The following is a 20,599-nucleotide window of genomic DNA, read 5'->3' on the forward strand; positions in this document are numbered from 1 at the left end:
CACTAGGGAAAAGTTCCCCTCCCCCCAAATTACATGGTATTTTTAATTTCCTAATTAATTATATCTTTAGTACAGATAATTAAAGTTTAGGTTTTTACGTGGCTCTACAAACAAATTTTCCCTGTAAGTCCATACCTATTACAAATAAACACTCATGGTAGTGACACTAGTTAGTGATGCTTTGGTAATACAAAATTAATCAAGGGATCAAGAAATAAGAACAGCAATCATTTTAAACAAGGAATCCCATATCCTCAATAAAGCCCAATATCACGTTGAGCTATTTTAACATAATTTGGACTGATTAGAGTCTAGTTAAAAAGATCTTTTAGCTTGGATAATTTTATTTATTTATTTATTTATTTATTTATTGGATAATTTTAAATGTCAGATGGTTAAAATATAGTAAACAATCTTTAAATAAAAATTAAAAGTTGGTATCCAAGTTACATATCCAATCCACTCAGTAAGAAATTGGCAAAACTAACTTGCTTGGATGGGAATTCTCTAGATTTTAAGTTGGTCTTCTTTCAAAACAATTTAGCTGCTACCCAACTTTCTGAGGGAAGAATGTCTAATGAGTGTTTCATCACAAATTCATTATGAATTTTAATGAATATAATTATTAGGTCATCTGAAAGTAATCAGCAATATATCTGACAGAATAAATTAGCACTATCAATGAACTAATATTTAATTTGCTCTGCATCATCTGTATACATGCAGAATCAGAGAGAGAGAACAAAGAAAGATAAAGGTCTCGAATGCCAAGCTATCTCAACTATCTGGAGGTCATTTCCCTGAAACCCAGCTACAAACTCAAAAGGAAAAGGAAAACAATAGCCTCTAAACAATCCAAATAGATACCACCAAGTCCAATGTACAAGCATCCTTACTAATTCCAAAACTAATGACAAAGTTCCCCAAAAGCTTAGTTACCACGTTTCCCAGACAATGGAACAAACATAACCCCCAACTTATCAGGGTATCTCAGTAACCCATGCTTAAGCAAATGGACAAAGAAAAGAAAAACAGGGAATAGACACTTTAAGAGAGTAGACTTGAGAGCACAGAAGCAGAAATCTGAAAAAATCAGAAAAAGCTCAAATTATGATCGGATTTTCCTATAAATTAAAGCAGAAGTACATTGTTACACACTTTACAGTTCCTTCTCCATTTTATATAATGGTCTTAAATACTTTAGTCAAAAAAGTACCTTTTGATTCTGTCTGTCCTTTTTTCACATCAAACAGGAAAAAAAAAAGGAAAAAAAAATACCTGTTTATAAAGCCAACCTCGTCTGACCACAGGTGCATTAGGATTCCTTTTAATTGAATTTGACCTCTTTCCAAAATTATGAACTTTTTTTGATGACCGTGAAGTCTAAATAGGAAACAAACAAACAGAAAATGTGGTATTAATACCTAAGCATTAAGCTTATTTTCATCTCTTTTTAGATTTCTCTAAAACTTCCGGGATTTGATCTTTTCAGATGAAATACTACAATTCTGCTTTTGTGCCTTCGTAGTTTCAAGTCGAAGAATTCTACACAAAGACTCCTCCCCCCAGATATTACAAAAGGATCACAAATTTGTATCCGTTAAAATCTGCATATACAAATTTTTAAAAAGGCACAGTGTGTGGTAGTATTTTGTCCTACCTGCTACATAAATGAAAAGAACCTTAAGTAAAAATTATTAAGAAATTTTAAAGAATAAACCAAATGACAAGTTTTAATTTATATTTGCATTTAATAGTGTTGTTTCAATTAAAGAGTTAACAGTGTCAAGCCAAAAGAGCAAATCTCACATATAAAATATAAACAAATATTTCACATCAAGTCAAAACAAGACATCTGTTTGATGTAATGAAGTGTTTTCTTCTTTACAGACAATTCTGAACTTGAATGACACCATACAGGTGATATTTACCACATTCTTTTTTTTTTTTTTTCTTTTGGTTGTGCTTGTGGCAAGCAGAAGTTCCTGGACTAGGGATTGAACCCCCACCACAGCAGTGACAACAGCAGATCCTTAACCTACTAGGTTACCAGAGAACTCCACCATATTCTTTTTTTTTTTTTTTTTAATGTCTTTTTGCCATGTTTTTGGGCCACTCCCATGACATATGGAGGTTCCCAGGCTAGGGGTCCAGTTGGAGCTGCAGCTGCTGGCCTACGCCAGAGCCAAAGCAACGTGGGATCCAAGCAGCGTCTGTGACCTACACCACAGCTCACGGCAACGCTAGATCCTTAACCCACTGAGCAAGGCCAGGGATCGAACCCGAAACCTCATGATTCCTAGTCGGATTTGTTAACCACTGCACTACTATGGGAACTCCTTATTATCATATAGCATAATTTTAAGGCCCAATATCAACCATAGTTTTTTTTTTAACTTGGATAAATTTTAATTTACTTTTGAACAGATAATACTTAAATACAGTATAAATCTCAAAAAGGTACAAAAAGATATATAAGGATCAATCCACTTCTCAACCCTTGACTCCCTGTGAAGCACTGGATATCACTGTGTACACATGCCTATCCATCTAAATAACTGAGTATCTTTCTTTTTTCTCAACTGCATATAATACCTACTCTTCTGTATTCTTTAATTGTTATATACAAATATAGGTATTATGCACGTAGCTGAATTTCTCAATTTCTATTCTGGGATTTATGTTCTATTTAGATAGCCCATCTCATTCTGAGTTTTTTTTTTTTTTTAAAGTCCATATTTCTTGTACTGTTTTTTGTTGTTGTTGTTGTTGTTGTTGTTGTTGTTGTTTTGCTATTTCTTGGGCCGCTCCCGCGGCATATGGAGATTCCCAGGCTAGGGGTTGAATCGGAGCTGTAGCCACCGGCCTACGCCAGAGCCACAGCAACGCGGGATCCAAGCCGCATCTGCAACCTACACCACAGCTCACGGCAACGCCGGATCGTTAACCCACTGAGCAAGGGCAGGGACCGAACCCGCAACCTCATGGTTCCTAGTCGGATTCGTTAACCACTGCGCCACGACGGGAACTCCATCTTGTACTGTTTTTATTAGCTTTGTTTTTAACATTTCAATACATGATCCATTTGAAAATTTGGGGTGTAAAGTGGGGGCATAGATCCAACTTTCTTTCCAGACAATGACTTAGTGGCCCTCAACTCACCTGTCATTTTTCTAGATTTTAATTAAAATATATTAACAAGCATTATAATGCTCAGTTATCCTAGTAGGGATTTTTTTTCAGATTTTTTTTTTTTTTTTCGGTCACACCCGCAGCATGTGGAAGTTTCCAGGCCAGGGACTGAACTTAAGCCAAAACAGTGATAATGTCAGATCCTTTGCCAGCTATGCCACAAGGGAACTCCCCTATTACAGTATTATGTTATACAAGAGGTAGAAATAATTTGTTATTTGAAAATTTACACTTGTAATATTCTACAAGATTTCCTTTTAAAAACATGCCTATTAAGATAGTCATTTAAAATAGGTAATTGTCCACTATTTCTTTACAAGAACCATTATTTACTATTTTGATTGTTTTACTATTATAAAATGTACAATTATTATTATTATTACTTTGCTTTTTAAGGGCTGCACCTGTGGCATATGGAAGTTCCCAGGCGAGGGGTCCAATCAGAGCTACTGCTGCCGGCCTATGCCACAGCCACAGCAACAGAGGATACGAGCCACGTCTGAGACCCACACCACAGCTCAGGGCTATGCCAGATCCTTAACCCACAGAGCAAGGCCAGGGATTGAACCTGCAACCTCACAGTTCCTAGTTGGATTCATTTCTGCTGTGACACGACAGGAACCCCCAATTACTTTTTAAATAAGGAATATTCTTTTATCATCCCTTGATTCTCTTGCTATCTATTAATTTAGGAATTGAGCAGTAACTTTAAGGTAATTATTTATTCAGATTTAGCAGCAGGTTTTCTGTGTTTGAAGACATTTTTTTCCTTGGCCATGCACCTGGCATACAGAAGATTCTGGGCCAGGGATCAACCTCTGAGCCATAGTAGTGTCAATGCTGAGTCCTTAACTGCTAGGCCACCAGGGAACTCCCTGAAGACATTTTTATATTAAAATTTTATTATATTAAATATTCAGTTTAAAACATTAGCATACAGTTTAATGTATAAGAAGCAATAACCACAAATTTTTATAGACATTTAAGCCTGGGAGCATAGATTAAGCAATTAATATTTCTGTTTCTGATATAAAGAAAAACTACCCCCTTCTATTTCCTTACAACTATGGCACTTTTCACATAGTGGATTCTAAGTATTTCAGTCATCAAGCACACTGGCATAAGAGTTCCCTTTTAGCAGTAAAAGATTTTAAATTTATTTTTAAATAGTATATTATGATAGAATGAATATATATTCTTCTAGGCATACTCAATATTCAGAAAATGGGATTTCTAGTCCATTATACTAATCTTCACCTTTAAAACTTGATTCAATAAACTGCCATCTTCTCACACATATATCCATTATATTTGTCAAATTATTCAAAATCTGAACTCTACAATATTTTTAAAATGTAGGTCATTAAATTATTAAAATATAATCTCATTACTTCATACTCCAAGCCACTGCAATTATGTAATTATCTTGCATGTAATTAGGTTCCTATAATAATAAAAATTATTATTCTATAATTCTAAGTCCATTAAGAGTAAGAGTAACAGGAGTTCCCGTCGTGGCGTAGTGGTTAACGAATCTGACTAGGAACCATGAGGTTGCAGGTTTGATCCCTGGCCTTGCTTAGTGGGTTAACGATCTGGCGTTGCTGTGAGCTGTGATGTAGATTGCAGACGTGGCTCGGATCCTGCGTTGCTGTGACTCTGCCATAGGCCGGTGGCTACAGCTCCGATTAGACCCCTAGCATGGAAACCTCCATATGCCGTGGGAGTGGCCCTAGAAAAGGCAAAAAGACAAAAAAAAAAGTAAGAGTATTAGATATGACCATTATACCAGTTATTAATAAGCAAAATAACTTACTCTGCCTACAGGGCTCATTGGATGCACTGCATAATCTGAAGTCATGTTATAGTTAGAAGCTTCATTTATCATACTTATAGGTCGTTCCTTCTTTTCTTCAGATGTCATGGTTGCAACGGTCCTGAAAATATATGTCAGAATGCTAACACGTGCTGTTTATGTAAACCACTTTACGATAAAGCTTCCCTAGAATTAAGAGTGCTGGTGTCCAACTTTTTCAGCTGGATACTAGTTAGAGCTCAATAAGCTCTATCTAGAGTAGGAGCTTAATATTTACAACTACTTTAAATATAACAAAGCATAACACAGGTTAATATGTTTATCTTAATAAGTGTTATTACAGATATGCTACTTGGTCACCTAACTGGAAAATTAAAAATTTAATTACAAAGTTAATAAATATTGAATTTATGGAAAACAATAAACAGTATCAATAGTTAACTTTTGTGAATAGATTTATAGTATAGAAAATATTTTCACACATTTTATTTGATGCTTATAAAAATCCTGAGAAACGGCAATTACCACTATCTCTGATTTAAGGATGAGAAAACTATGCTCAAATTAGTTTAATAATTTGGCCAAGTTCACAGTTTCTTTGACCTTGCATCCTAGAGTCTTGAGTTTACTATCTGTGTTTGAGCTACTGTAAAAACAGCTTCTGAAATTACATTCATGCCTCTATACCACACGTAGTAAATAGATAGGCATTCATTCTGTTGTTTTACTTGACTGCAAATGTCCAGATAAAAAAACTAAGTTGTACTGTATTAAAAATGGATAAGAGCAATTTTAATGCTAACCTTATTTTGAATGGAGGTATTCCATGAAACGCTTTACTTACTGTTCATTCACTACAAAAATACAATTGTCCTGTGATGGCTGTCCTGTGACTGGATGTTTACAGGTCACTTTCCTTTCATTGTGGCTGAAAGAAAACAGAAAAGGAGAAAATGTACATACTATTACTATGAATTTCTAAAAATATTCTGGTAGCAAAATAGCCATTTCTTTATTGTAAACATCAAATTTAGTAAATAAAAAAGATGCAACTCAAACCCGCAGGTGTTGATACTCCTAAATAATCTTTTCTACCAAGTATGCTCTAGGAAAATGGAATCTGAAGGAGAAACAAAAATGTTAAATGAAATGTACGAATAATAACACAAAGAAAAAAACCTAATTAGGTTTGTGAAAAAAAAAAAAAACAACAACCTAGCTTTGATTAAAGAGCAACTATTTTTTGGAGACTAAGAACTTTGTCTAAGAAACGCTAGTCTTTCTAGGTCAAATGATTAAGATTTGGCCTCTTACTGCCTTCTAGAAATGAGAGGAGAAAAATCCTAAGGTACTTATCTAAGCCAAAAAACCCCACAAAAAACAGATGTCCAAAATAATATGCAATATACCTTGATAAATCAATTTGTAAATGATTTTTTTTTCCCATTGAGTATTGAGTAACATACCATAAAGCAATCTGTAAGGAAGATCTATCATTTGTATGCTTGACCTTAGAAAACTTACTTTCATACAGAGAAAATTTTCACGATCTTGTACTGAATACTGTTTTGTTAATCTTAAAAAGATTATTACATGTACCCTGTATTGTAGGACATTTATAACCACAGACCACAAACTTTTTGGCAACCTTTAGATACTTAAGTTTCTTTTCCAAACCTGAACTGTTGCTAGTTATTTTTGCTATACTTAAGTACCAGAAATCTTATCCATTAAATAAAACTAAAACTGTATAAAAGAAAAGGTATAAATACAGTTTTTAAAAAAAATTATATATTGACTACTGTGACAGTAGAATGATTGATGGAATAGAATGTGTTTCTATTATTCCTTTAGTTAACTGGTGCTTATTACACCAACTGGTGTTTATAGGACTACTAACTTATCAGCTTTTGGTGGTGGTTTTGTCTTTATACAAAACACATTCAATAGGTGTAATATCAGGTGGGTTTAGATATTTATTTGTGGTGATATTTTTCAGTACATAAAAAGCATGCATGTGACTTTTTTTTTACCTGTTGATTTAAAGTACAATAGTAGAGACTTAAGGTCTCACAATAGGATATCAGTTTATGTGATAAGCAATAAATTAACAACAGAATAATTAAGAAAGTATAGCATCCAGAGGTAAGTGTTAAATACTGAAGTACCCAACTGATGACTATCATGCATGTGTCAAGGTATGTAAATCCTGATGTTTAAACAGAATAAAACACTGTGGGAAGAGAGGGTAAACCCGTGAAAGACATTAGACACCTTAATAATGAAAATGGAGGACGGCATCATTCTTTTTTTTTAAAGCGTCTCTTTGGGAATGAGCATTAAAAAGCTATAGCTGGTAGAGTGGGAGACTGAACAGAAAAACACAAATTCTTTTATAAAAATCAATCATGCAAAAATAAAACTAGTAACCCTCAATTATACTGCATTATTTTTGTACGCTACATCAACTTGCCTAGGAGGAAAGAGCAGACTCTCATCCTAATATTCTGGAAGTTCTAAATTATAACAACACAGACTGCAATGGTTACTGGGCTAAGAGATTACTCTGACCTCCTGAACAGTAGACCTGAGTACTCAGTAGTTAAGGACACAGGGCCATGGAGACAATAAATAATGATTAAAAAGGAAGCACATTTTTTTTTCTCCAAACATAGACACCATTTCAATCAAACTGACATTTTTATTGTCCAACTACCATTAAGATCATGTCTTAAAGTAAAACTAACTAATAAAAACCTTGGCATCCCCTCTAATCTTAGTTAAAAGACCAGAGACTAAAGCCAATATGAAAAAGTGAATATATTTATGCTTTTACAATTTCAAAATATCCAATGTGTTTTCTTTTATTTGATGTTGATATTAAATTGACGTAAGAATTAATTCATTTACAAGGACACTCTAAAAAGTATTTTGCTATGTTTTTCCATTTTCAACAATTTTATTGACCAGTCTTTAAAAATTTTTTATTACTGGAGTTCCCGTCGTGGCGCAGTGGTCAACGAATCCGACTAGGAACCATGAGGTTGCGGGTTCAGTCCCTGCCCTTGCTCAGTGGGTTAACGATCCGGCGATCTGGCGTTGCCGTGAGCTGTGGTATAGGTTGCAGACGCGGCTCGGATCCACGTTGCTGTGGCTCTGGCGTAGGCTGGTGGCTACCGCTCCGATTTGACCCCTAGCCCGGAAACCTCCATATGCCGCGGGAGCGGCCCAAGAAATAGCAAAAAGACCAAAAAAAAAAAAAAAAAATTATTACAGTCAATTTACAATGTTCTATCAATTTCTTCTGTATAGCAAAGTGACCCAGGTATACATATATATACACGTTCTTTTTCACACATTATCCTCTATCATGTTCTATCACAAGTGATTGGATATAGTTCTCTGCGCTATACAGCAGGATTTCACAGCTCCCTCCACTTCAAGTGCAATAATTTGCATCTATTAACCCTTTAGTCCCAGTCCATCCCACTCCCTCCCCTTCTGCCTCCTTCTGGGCAACTGCAAGTCTGTCTGTTCTCCATGTCCATGAGTTTGTTTCTTTTATGTAGATAGGTTCATCTGTGCCATATATTAGATTCCACATATAAGTGATATCATACAGTATTTGTCTTTCTCTTTCTGACTTACTTCATTTAGTGTGAGAGTCTCTAGTTGCATCCATGTTGCTGAAAATGGCATTATTTTGATATTTTTTATGGCTGAGTAGTATTCCACTGTGTATATGTGCCACATCTTAATCTATTCATTTGGTGATGGACATTCATGTTGTTTCCATGTCTTGGCTATTGTGAATTGCCCTGCAATGAATATAGCATTGCATGTATCTTTTTCAATGAATGTTTTGTCCAGATATAAGTCCAAGAGTGGGATTTCTGGATCATATGTAGTTCTATACTTAGTTTTCTGAGGTACCTCCATACTGTTTTCCATAGAGGTTGTAATAATTTACATTCTGGGTACCCTTTTGTCTACCTCCTCTCTAGTATTTGCTATTTGTAGACTTATTAATGATAGCTGCCCTGACTGGTGTGAGGTGATACTTTATTGCAGTTTTGGTTTCTCTAACAATTAGTGATGCTGAGTGTTTTTTCACGAGTCTGTTGGCCATCTGTATCTTTTCTTTGGAGAAATGTCTTTTCATGACTTCTGCCCATTTTTCCACTGGATTGTCTGCTTATTTGCTGTTGAGTTGTATAAGCTATTTGTTTATTTTGGAGATTAAGTCCTTGTTAGTTGCATCATTTGCAACTATTTTCTCACATTCCATAGGTTGCCTTTATTTTTGTTTTTACGGTTTCCTTTGCTGTGCAAAAGCTTGTCAGTTTGATTAGGTCTCATTGGTTTATTTTTGCTTTTTATTTCTGTTGCTTTGGGAGACTGATCTGAGAAAATATTCATAAGGTTGATGTCAGAGAATGTTTTGCCTATGTTCTCTTCCAGGAGTTTGATGGTGTCTTGTCTTATATTTAAGTTTTTAAGCCATTTTGGGTTTATTTTTGTGCATGGTGTGAGGGTGTGTTCTAGTTTCACTGACTAACATGCAGCTATCCACTTTTACCAGCACCACTTGCTGAAGAGATGGTTTTTTCCCCCATTTTATATTCTTGCCTCCTTTGTCAAAAATTAATTGACCACAGGTGTCTGAGTTTATTTCTGGGTTCTCTATTCTGTTCCATTGGTCCGTATGTCTGTTTTTTTGTACCAGTACCACACTGTCTTGATTACTGTGGCTTTGTAATATTGCCTTAAGTCTGGGAAAGTTATGCCTCCTGCTTGCTTTTTTCCCCCCCTCTTAGGATTGCTTTGGCAATTCTGGGTCTTTTCTGGTTCCATATAAATTTTCGGATTGTTTGTTCAAGTTCTGTAAAAAATGTCATGGGTAATTTGATAGGGATTGCATTAAATCTGTAGATTGCTTTGGGTAGTATGGCTATTTTAACAATAGCAATTCTTGGAGTTTCTATTGTGGCTTAGCTGAAATTGATCTGACTAGTATCCATGAGGATGCAGGTTCAATCTGAGGCCTCGCTCAGTGGGTTAAAGATCTGGCGTTGCCATGAGCTGTGATGTAGGTCAGCTTGGAGCTGGCACTGCTGTGGCTGTAACATAGGCCAGCAGCAACAGCTCCGATTTGATCCCTAGCCTGGGAACCTCCATATGTGGTGGGTGTGGCCCTAAAAAAAAAAATCAAAAAGCACCCAAAAAAACAAAACAAAAAAAAAATAATAATAATAATTCTTCCAATCCAGAAGCATGGAGTAGCTTTCCATTTCTTTGACTCCTATTTAACTTCCTTGACTAAATAGTTCTAAGTAGTTAAGTGTTTCACCTCCATGGTCAGGTTTATTCCCAGGTATTCAATTTGTTGGTGTGTCGTTTTAAAAGATATTGTATTTTTATATTCCTTTTCTAATATTTCATTGTTAGTATACAAAAATGCAACCGATTTCTGAATGTTAATCTTGTATCCTGCTACTTGCTGAATTCATTGATCAGTTTGAGTAGTTTTTGTGTGAGTCCTTAGGTTTTTCTATATATTATCATGCCAACTGCATAGAGTTGACAATTCTACCTCTTCTCTTCCAATTTGGATACCTTTTATTTCTTTTCTTTGCTTGATTGCTGTGGCTAGGACTTCCATGTTGAGTATCAGTGGTGAGAGTGGGCATCTCTGTCTTTTTCCAGATTTTTGTGGGAAGGCTTTCAGCTTTTCTCTGTTGTTTTATATTTATATTTATATTTTCTGTTTATATTGGCTGTGGGTTTGTCATAAATGGCTTTGACTATGTTATGGTATGTTCCCTCTATACCCACTCTGGTAAGAGTTTTTATCATGACTGGATGGTAGATTTTGTCAAATGCTTTTTGTGCATCTATTCAGAGTATGATGTACTTTTGACTTCTCTTTTGTTAATGTAGTGGATGACATTCATTGACTTCCATATGCATAACCATCCTTATAAACCTTGGGATGAAGCCCACCTGGTTGTGGTATACAATCTTTCTTATGTACTGTTGGATTTGGTTAGCTAAAATTTTGTTGAGAATTTTTGCATCTGCATTCATCAAAGATATTGGCCTATAATTTTCTTTTTTGGTAGTATCTTTGTCTGGTTTTGGTATTAGGGTGATGGTGGCTTCACAGAATGTCTTTGGAAAAGCTTAAGAAGGATGGGTATACGTTCTTCTTCGTATGCTTGGTAGAATTTGCCTGTGAAGCCGTACGGTCCTGGACTTTTACTTGTAGGGAGTGTTTTTATTGCATATACAATTTCATTTCTAGTGACTGTTCAATTAATCTATTTCTTCTTGATTTGGCTTTGGCGGCTGTATGTTTCCAGAAAGCTGTCCATTTCTTCTGGGTTGTCCAATGTGTTGGCCTATAATTGTTCATATTACTCTCATTTATTTTTGTATTTCTGCAGTCTCCGTTGAGATTTCTCCTTTTTCATTTCTTATTTGAGTTCTTTCTCTCTTCTTCTTCTTGATGAGTTTGGTCAGAGGTTTGTCAATTTTGTTTAGCTGTTCAAAAAACCAGCTCTTGGTTTTATTGATTTTTTTCCTACTGTCTTTATTGAGTTCCTCTCTGATCTTTATGATTTCCTTCCTTCTGCTGACTTTAGGTTTTGTTTGTTCTTCTTTTTCTAATTCTTTTAGGTGGGCCGTTAACGTTGTTGATTTGAGAGTTTTCTTCTTTTCCAAGGAAAGCCTATATGCTTTTGCACCGTCTTATAGATTTGGAATGGTTGTGCTTTCATTATCATTTGTCTTAAGGTATTTTAAAATTTCCCTTTTGAATTCCTCATTGACCCATTGGTTTTTTAGTAGCATGTTGTTTATTCTCCATGTAGCCAGTTTTTTCTCATTTCTTTTCCTATCGTTGATTTCTAGTTTCATACCATTGTGGTCAGAGAAGATGCTTGAAATAATTTTTATACTCTTAAATTTATTGAGGTTCGTTTTGTGCCCCAGTATGTGGTGAATCCTTGAGAATGTTTCATGTGCACTTGAAAAGAATGCATATTTGGATTTTTTTGGATGTAATGTCCTGAAAATACCAATGAAGTCTAACTTTTCTACTGTGTCATTTAGGATCTCTGTTGCCTTACTGATTTTCTGTCTAGAGGATCTGTCTGTTGATGTGAGTGGTGTGTTGAAGTCTCCTACTATTATTGTATTCCCATCAATTTCTCCTTTTATGTCTGTTAGTGTTTGTTGTATGTATTTGGGTGCTCCTATATTAGGGGCATATATACTGACAATTGTAATATCCTCTTCTTGAATGGATCCTTTTAACATTAAATAGTGTCCTTCTTTGTCTTTATGGCCATTGCTTTAAAGGATATTTTGTCTGATATGAGTATTGCAACTCCTGCTTTCCTGTTTTTTTCATTCACATGGAATATCTTTTTCCATCCCCTCACTTTCAATTTACATGTGTACTTTACCCTAAGGTGAGTCTCCTGCAGGCAGTATATTGTAGGTTCTTGTTTTTAATCCAGTCTGCCACTCTATGTCTTTTGATTGGAGCATTCAGTCCATTGACATTTGAAGTAATTACTGATAAATATGTATTTATTGCCATTTTAAACCTTGTTTTCCAGTTGATTCTATCCTTCTCCTTTGTTCCTTTCTTTTTTTGGTGGGATTATTTCCTTTTATTTTATGCTTGTGTCCTCTTCTTTTTTGGTTTTTGTAAATTCTTTGGTTTTGATTTGTGTTTGTCCTCTTTTTCAAGTATGTTAATCCCTTCCTATACCTGCCTGTTTTAGCCTGAGAGTCATATAGAGTTAAACACATTCTAAAAAAAAAAAAAAAAGAGTCTAGAGCTTCTTACTTTCCTTCCCCACATTTTATGATTTTAAGTTCCTTTTTTTTTTTTTAAATCATTTTCATGTTTATCCTTCTGCTGTTCCTTGTGTTATTGTCACTTTTACAATAGGCTTCTTTTAGATCTGTATACTGCCTTGTGTAAGTAACTACTTTCTTTTTTTTTTTTTCCTTTTTGTCTTTTTAGGGCTGCACCTGTGGCATATGGAGGTTCCCAGGCTAGGGGTCTAATTGGAGCTGTAGCTACTGGCCTACACCACAGCCATAGCAACGCCAGATCCAAGCCACGTCTGCAACCTACACCACAGCTTACAGCAGCTCAGGATCCTTGACGCTCTGAGCGAGGCCAGGGATTGAACCTGCAACCTCTTGGTTCCTAGTTGGACTGTTTCCACTGCACCACACCTGAAACTCCTAAGTGATTACTTTCTGGGATTCCTCCATCCTATTTCTTCTTACTTCTTTTTTATTTAGAGGAGAACTTTCAGTATTTCTTTTACAATGGGTTTGTACTCTGCTATATTCTTTTGGTTGCTATTTGCTGGAGAAATTCTTTATTTCTATTTTAAATGATATTCTTGATGTGTAGAGTATTTTAGACTGCAAATTTTTCCCTTTATAACTCTGAATATACCTTGCCACTTTCTTCTGGCCTATAGTATTTCTGTGGAGAAATCAGCTGATAAACTTAGAGGAGTTCCCTTATCATTAACTCTTTGTTTTTCTCTTGCTGCCTTTAGAATCCTCTCTTTAACTTCTGCCATTTTTATTACAATATGTCTTGGTGTGGGTCTGTTTGGGTTCAACTTGTTTGGGGCCCACTGTGCTTCCTATATCTTGATAACTGTTTCCTTTAGATTTGGAAAGTTTTCACCCATAATTTCTTCAAATATATTTTCTATCCCCTTTTCTTTTTCTTCTCCTTCTGGAATCTCTATTATGTGTAGTTTGGCCCATTTTATTATCCCATATATCTCTTATAGTGCTCTCACTTTATTTTTTTCATTTGGTTTTATGTCTGCTGTCCTGATTGGGTGATTTCCCTTATTCTATCTTCTAAGTCACTAATTCGTTCCTCTGAATTATTCATTCTGCTCTTCAGTGCCTTTAACTCAGCTTGCACCTCTGCAAATTAATTTTCTAATTTTTCTTGACTTCTTATATTTTATAATTCTTTCTAAAGAAATACGCATTACTGTTCATATCTACTCTTAATTCCTTCAGTATTTTCATTATCTCCTTTTTGAAGTTGGTGTCTTTTAAACTGCAGAGGTCTGTTTCACTGTTCACGCCTTCAGGGGAATTCTCTGTTCTTTTAAATGGGAATGGTTCCTGAGCTTCTTCATTTTGCTTATTATTTTTCTTATTCTGTGAATTTAGGGAAAACAACCACTACAGTCTTAGAGAGCTATTTTTATGCAGAGTACCCATGGGTGTTTTGGCAGAGCTTATTATTGTTATTATTGTTAATTTGGTATGAGGGTTGCTTTTGGTTTGGATGTCAAACATTTGGTTTGGATGTCAATTATTATTTTGGTATGAGGGCTGCATACACTGTCTCTTTCCTCAGTGTGTGTAGGCTGTTATCCATGTGTTGGTGTATGGGCTGCAGTTGCTTCCAGGGAGATGGAGGCAATGGGCCGGGCTAGTATCCAGTGCCTGGTTGCTGAGCCCTTGACAGTGGCCTGGACCCATGGGGAGGTGGTGCAGCCTGCTCCTGATTGCAGGGCCCTGGATGTGGCAGTGACCCTCAGGCAGGTGTACATGGAACCCAGAGCATTTGGCAGTGGCAACAGCAGGGCGTGTGTATTCCCAGGGGAGTAAGAGCAACAATAGGTGAAGCTCAGTTACAGTTCGCTCCTCTGTGCCCACCTCTGAGGTGACTGGGACTGCAGGTGGTGTCTGTTCAAGGACCCCTAGTGGGTGGTGGGCCATGCCCACCTCTGGAGTCTAAGATGGCTGTGGTGGTTTGCCCCTACTGCCCTTAGTCCACCCAAGAGGCACCCAGCTGCCCACAGCCTGCATAAGAGGTGCCCTGCTGCTGGAGAACCTGAGAGTGCACTGAGAAAGATATTCCTATGGTGGTCTGCCCTTCCTCCTCTGGCCCTCCCCAACTCTGGTGCCTTGCTTTTCCTATGGGCTCAAGCCTCCTCCCATGCTCCGTCAGCTGTGGTGTTCTGTTCCCTAGCCCATGGTGCACCACTCCCTAGCCCCTCAGGCTGTCTCTACACAGCCAAGCCTAGTCTTCTCCCCAGAACTGACCTCTGGAGCCTGAGTCTCAGAGCCCATCCCCCACCCGATGTCTCAGGCTATGGTATCTGGGGGCAATGGTGTGACCGGTTTGTTTGGCTCTCTCTCTCTGCTTTGCCCTCCTCAGTCCGACTGCTGCACTTTTCTCTGAGGCTTTTAGGTCCCTCCGTCTTGGCTGATCTCCCTGTCAGTTAGGTGGCTTCCCAGGGTTCAGGTTCCTTTCCTCTTTTACAGCTTCTTCTCAGGAGTGCTGGACCCATCCTGATTCCTTTTTTCTCTCTCTTCTCTCTTTTTTTCCTTTTGTTCTACACAGTTATGTGGAGGGTTTCTTGCTCTTTATAGAGGCTTAAGGTCTTTTGCCAGCATTTCATAGATATTCTGTGCAGATCATTCTACACGAAGATGGTTTTTTTTTTTTTTTGATGTGTGTGGGAGAAGGTAAGCACCATGTTTTACTCCTCTGCCATCTTGATTCCATGCCCATTTTCTCTCTTTTTTTTTTTTTTGTCTTTTGTCTTTTTGTCTGTTGTTGTTGTTGTTGCTGTTGTTGCTATTTCTTGGGCCACTCCCACGGCATATGGAGGTTCCCAGGCTAGGGGTCGAATCGGAGCTGTAGCCACCGGCCTACGCCAGAGCCACAGCAACGTGGATCCGAGCCGCGTCTGCGACCTACACCACAGCTCACGGCAACGCCGGATCGTTAACCCACTGAGCAAGGGCAGGGACCGAACCCGCAACCTCATGGTTCCTAGTCGGATTTGTTAACCACTGCGCCACGACGGGAACTCCCCATTTTCTCTTTTTTAATGAAAGAAATAATCTTTCCCACTACATATGCCTAATTATAACAAAAAGTAAACAAAGAAATTCAAATAATTATTTATTTGTTCTTACTTATACTTCTAAAATTTGGCTCTTGGTTACCAATTTAAAAAAAGCACATCATGCATATTCTAATAATGAAATTCTAAAATCTATACAATGGTATATTTTAAATTATAGTCATTCATGATACTGGGTTTCTATAAAATCCAAATCCAGAAAATTGAGATTTTATAGGTAATTATTTTACTTAAAAAATTGTCATCTACAAAACAACATACTTATCAAAAAAAATCAGAGTAATATTCTCTAATCATTTCATCAAAAATGAATTAAGATAAATTAAGAGTATGACAAACCAAAATATCAACAAAACCAAATTCCAGTCTTAATTGCTTAAATGTGCTAATTTTCCATTACCTAATGGTCAATTCTCACTGTTCTTACCCAAATGTATTTTTATATTCTTAAAAGTTAATTTTTAAATTTCAAAATTATTCCTTATTATTACATTGGTATTTACACTTCATTTTTATACTAATGTTGCATTTTTAAGTACTGTAGTAGTACAGGATAAACATAATTTCAATATCACCTACTCACAGAAACTAAAAATATGAGTTAAAAACATACAGACTGCCAATAAATGAAAGCGATGTAAATAAAATCCAAATTAATCATAAAAGCCATCTTTGTTAATGCACAGAATTCTTTTAACACATTAATACATGGGTTCTTCAAATACACACAGCAAGTGGGTACTGTGGGAGGTGGCTGGCCCTGGCACCAAGTCATGACCAGTGTCCTTGCTCAGGACAGAGAGGGTAGGGTAGATATGATTCCAGCCCTTCCTCAATTCTACCAGTCTGTCCTCTGCATTATTTACAAAGCATATTTTTTCATCCTACACTTGCCATCCTTTTTGTAGTTGAGCTTTTTTTTCCTTCTCCCTCCTTTGAAGGGCCTTAAAAATCCAGATTAAGAGTACCATTAGTTTTCCTATAATGTTCATGCACAAGTGTTGTTCCTATGCAATTCAGCTATTAGGGAAAAACCTTGAGCATCAAATAAATTCTGCATTTGTTGCATGATCTCATACATGGGAAATTCTAGGTGAGTGCAGAAGTCTGTACCCAACCATCCACATGTAATAATACAAGTTTCTGGAGTTCCCATCATGGTGCAGTGGTTAATGAGCTGGACTAGGATCCATGAGGACACGGGTTCGATCCCTGGCCTTGCTCAGTGGGTTAAGGATCCAGCGTTGCTGTAAGCTGTGGTGTAGGTCGAAGATGCAGCTTGGATCTGGTGTTTCTGTGGCTGTGGTGTAGAATAGTGGCTACAGCTCTGATTTGAACCCTAGCCTGGGAACCTCCATGTGCCACAGGTGTAACCCTGAAAAGACAAAAACAACAATAACAATAACAACAAAAAAAAGTTTCCATTTAATTTCACATCTCTCTATTTCCAACACTTCCCATTAACTCAAGCTGAAACCCTTCCAATGTCCATTTCCACCAGTAAACTGCAAGTCTTTTTCAAAGCAAAGTGTATTTGCAGTGTTTTTGCATTCTCTAAGCATTTAACATGTGTGAACTGTGCAACCACTTTCATTAGGTCCCTATCTTTATTTCCATCTGACACTAGTGAAGTTTTCCCAAAAAATTTTAATTGAAATATAGTTAATTCACAATGTTGTATTAGTTTCAAATGTACAGCAAAGGGATTCAGTTATACTTTTTTGTTCAGATTCTTTTCCACTACAGATTATTACAAGATATTGAATATAGTGCTGTACAGTAGGTCCTTGTTGTCTATATTTTACACAGAGTAGTGTGTGTATGTTAATTCCAGATTCCTAATTTACCCTCCAACCTCTAACTAATGAAGTTTTTGAGTCCTGTGCTCCTACACCCATTTTCCACAAAGGCCCCATACTTTTCCATTGTCCAATTTTGCATAGGGAGATGATTTTTAGGAACATACTTCTATGTTATAGCAAAAGTGACTGTACTACCAAATTATGAACTAACATACCTCTGTGCTACTAAAAATGCATTTGAAACTTTACTAGACAAGGTGTTACTTTAAAAATCCTTACCAGAGATTTTACACTCTTTATGACGAAAAGGAAAAATTGGAACAATACGGTTTCAAATAAATTTGTGTTCCTAGAAAAATCCTTATAAAGAAGGGATAAAATTCAGGTCTTGATATAAAACATCCTTATAGTCACAGAACAAACTAAGTCCTGTCTTGTCTCTGAACTCACTGTGGCATAGGAGGAAGCCCAAACTTCTAAATATGATGCCAGGTGCTCACTTCCACCTAACTTTTACTTCAAGACTTCTGTCTGTGATGGTTTAACGTGTACATGTTGGCCAGTGGTTTTCAACTGGGAATGATTTTATTTCCCAGGGGACACCTGAAAATGTCTGGAAATATTCTGAAGCTCACACCTAGGGCTGGTAGAGGCCAGGACACTGCTAAATATCTTATGATGAATAGGAAAAGAAAGCCTTTCACATGAAAGAAGTATCCAGCCCCAAATATCAATAGTGCTGAGGTTGATAAACCCCACACTAGATCCTCATAGCCCTCTAACAATTAACTCTACCAATAAACCATGCTGATTATTTCTCTGTGTTCCAGTTTTCCTCTAGAAACAAGAGAAGCAGCAGTTGAGCAGCACAGGTTCTGGAATCAGACTACTTAGCTTGAAATCCCCGCTCTTCCTCTCACTACCTAGGTGATCTTAGGCAAGTTACACACCTTAATTCACTAATAGTAGCTATGTCACAGGTTGTTAGTTTATTTTTTTTTCAGAACGTTTCTAGACACTGGGGATGAACTAAACATAAGCATCCTTGCCTTCACTGAAGCTACTTTCTAGTGGAGATGTTTATGAAGATTAAAAGTATAGGAGCTCCTGTTGTGGCTCAGTGGTTAACGAATCCGACTATGAACCATGAGGTTGCGGGTTTGGTCCTTGGCCTCACTCAGTGGGTTGAGGATCCGGCACTGCCATGAGCTGTGGTTTAGGACGCAGACAGTTCGGATCCTGCGTTGCTGTGCCTGTGGTGTAGGCCGGCAGCTATAGCTTCATTGGACCCCTAGCCTGGGAACTTCCATGTGCCACAGATGCAGCCCTGGAAAAGACAAAAAAAAAAAGAGTAAAAGTATAAACATGGCTTAGAACAGAATTAGCCTGATAATTGTTTCCTTTTATTATGAATTACTTTGAGCACCCATTGTTGTCATTAGACTACTGTTAGTCACCTGTTTAAATAGACAGTTCAAATGAGCACCTATACAAAAAACTGTTTAGAACTCATCTATTTATTGTAAAAGAATAAAGTTGCGATCTCTCTTGGTTTTCATGCTTCTGGTCAAGATAACTGCCTCTAATGTGTCAGAAAGAAAGTAGAGGAGATAAGCAATTCTAATATAATAGCCTCACAGCAAGATTATTAGTTGTTTTTTGATGCAGTATTTGAGAAGGTTTTTAAATAGTGGCAAACAACACTTAAAAAAAAGAGAAATGGACTCTGCTATTCCGGAGAGTTCAGGACTAAAGGAAATAGGTCATACCAACTAGCTCAATCTGAGGATCATGCGCTCTCAAAGGCCCAGATAAAAAGGACTGAATCAATGCCCTTTTTAGAAAAGATATCAAGAAATTGACAAATAGCAACACAAATTGCTTGTTCTTTGGCACTATGCCTTCTTCACTATTTATTACTGGACATTTAATCATTTAGTGTAACCAGAAGATCAAATGAAAGACCTGCTTATCTCCAGTCCCTATGGGATGGTTTCATTCGATAATAATTTAGTTTTAAAAGATCTTAAGATGAATAAATCAGTGTGTATACAAAATGGTATAGTCCCATCAGATAATATAAAAAACAAATTACAAATGACATGTCTACTAGAGATGGGAAAGAAATTCACTATTCTCCCTTATTCTTTTTCAGATCTTATTTGTGAACCAAATACTGCATCATGGAGGTAACCATACCAGAAAGTCTGGGCAAAGGTGTGCCATTTTAAGCAGTTCTGAGCTTCCCAGCACTCTACATAAAGAGAAAGCTGATAAACTACACAGCTCCTAGAATCTATTTGTGGAAACAGAGTAAGTTAGTGGATTAGAATCAACACTATATAAGAAGAGTAACTTAGACTGTAGGGCAGGACTCTGAAGACTGAGGATGCTGATGTTTGTGTCCCTTTCCAGGCTGCTGGAGCGAGACATTTTTTGGTGTAGTCTACACTACTAGCCTGCTTTCAGCAGAAGACTTATGAGGGAGGATGCCAAGCAATGACATTGCCAAGGAAACAACCCTCATACATCAAACAGATGTATAAAATGCACATTTCAAACATAAACCTCAATAAAATTATGGGTTTAGAAAAAGGAAAAAAGGTGTCTGTGATTATAGTGTTTATATTGTTTAGTATAAGGATGAAAGTCAGGAACACTGAAAGAACTATTTCATTCTTAATGGAGTGTCATTTAAAAAATGAAAGTATTGGAGTTCTTGCCACGGCTCAGTGGAAACGAATCTGACTAGCATCCCTGAGGATACAGGTTCGATCCCTGGCCTTGCTCAGTGGGTTAAAGATCCAGCATTGCTGTGAGCTGTGGTGTGGGTCACAGACGCGGCT

At 36.9% G+C, this 20,599-nt stretch overlaps 1 protein-coding gene across 50 annotated transcripts in view; it reads right to left on the reverse strand.

The window, feature by feature from the left end:
* The window catches only part of PLEKHA5 (pleckstrin homology domain containing A5), a 255,696-nt gene that overhangs the window by 95,138 nt on the left and 139,959 nt on the right, over nucleotides 1–20,599 (reverse strand). For 44 of the 50 annotated variants that reach the window (XM_021092279.2, XM_021092277.2, XM_084956652.1 and 41 more), the window contains 3 exons: nucleotides 5,853–5,936; nucleotides 5,009–5,129; nucleotides 1,279–1,383 (listed from right to left, as the gene is read on the reverse strand). In XM_021092279.2, the coding sequence (XP_020947938.2) occupies nucleotides 1,279–1,383; nucleotides 5,009–5,129; nucleotides 5,853–5,936 (310 nt within the window). Of the gene's footprint in view, nucleotides 1–1,278; nucleotides 1,384–5,008; nucleotides 5,130–5,811; nucleotides 5,937–20,599 lie in introns of all 50 variants that reach the window. The other 6 variants (XM_084956648.1, XM_084956655.1, XM_084956650.1 and 3 more) reach the window with 1 other exon arrangement.

Source organism: Sus scrofa, chromosome 5 (assembly GCF_054392235.1).
Source record: "Sus scrofa isolate SSC_HxYL_T2T_F1_AM1 chromosome 5, Sscrofa_HxYL_maternal_Yorkshire_Landrace_v2.0, whole genome shotgun sequence".
Taxonomy (NCBI): Eukaryota; Metazoa; Chordata; class Mammalia; order Artiodactyla; family Suidae; genus Sus; species Sus scrofa.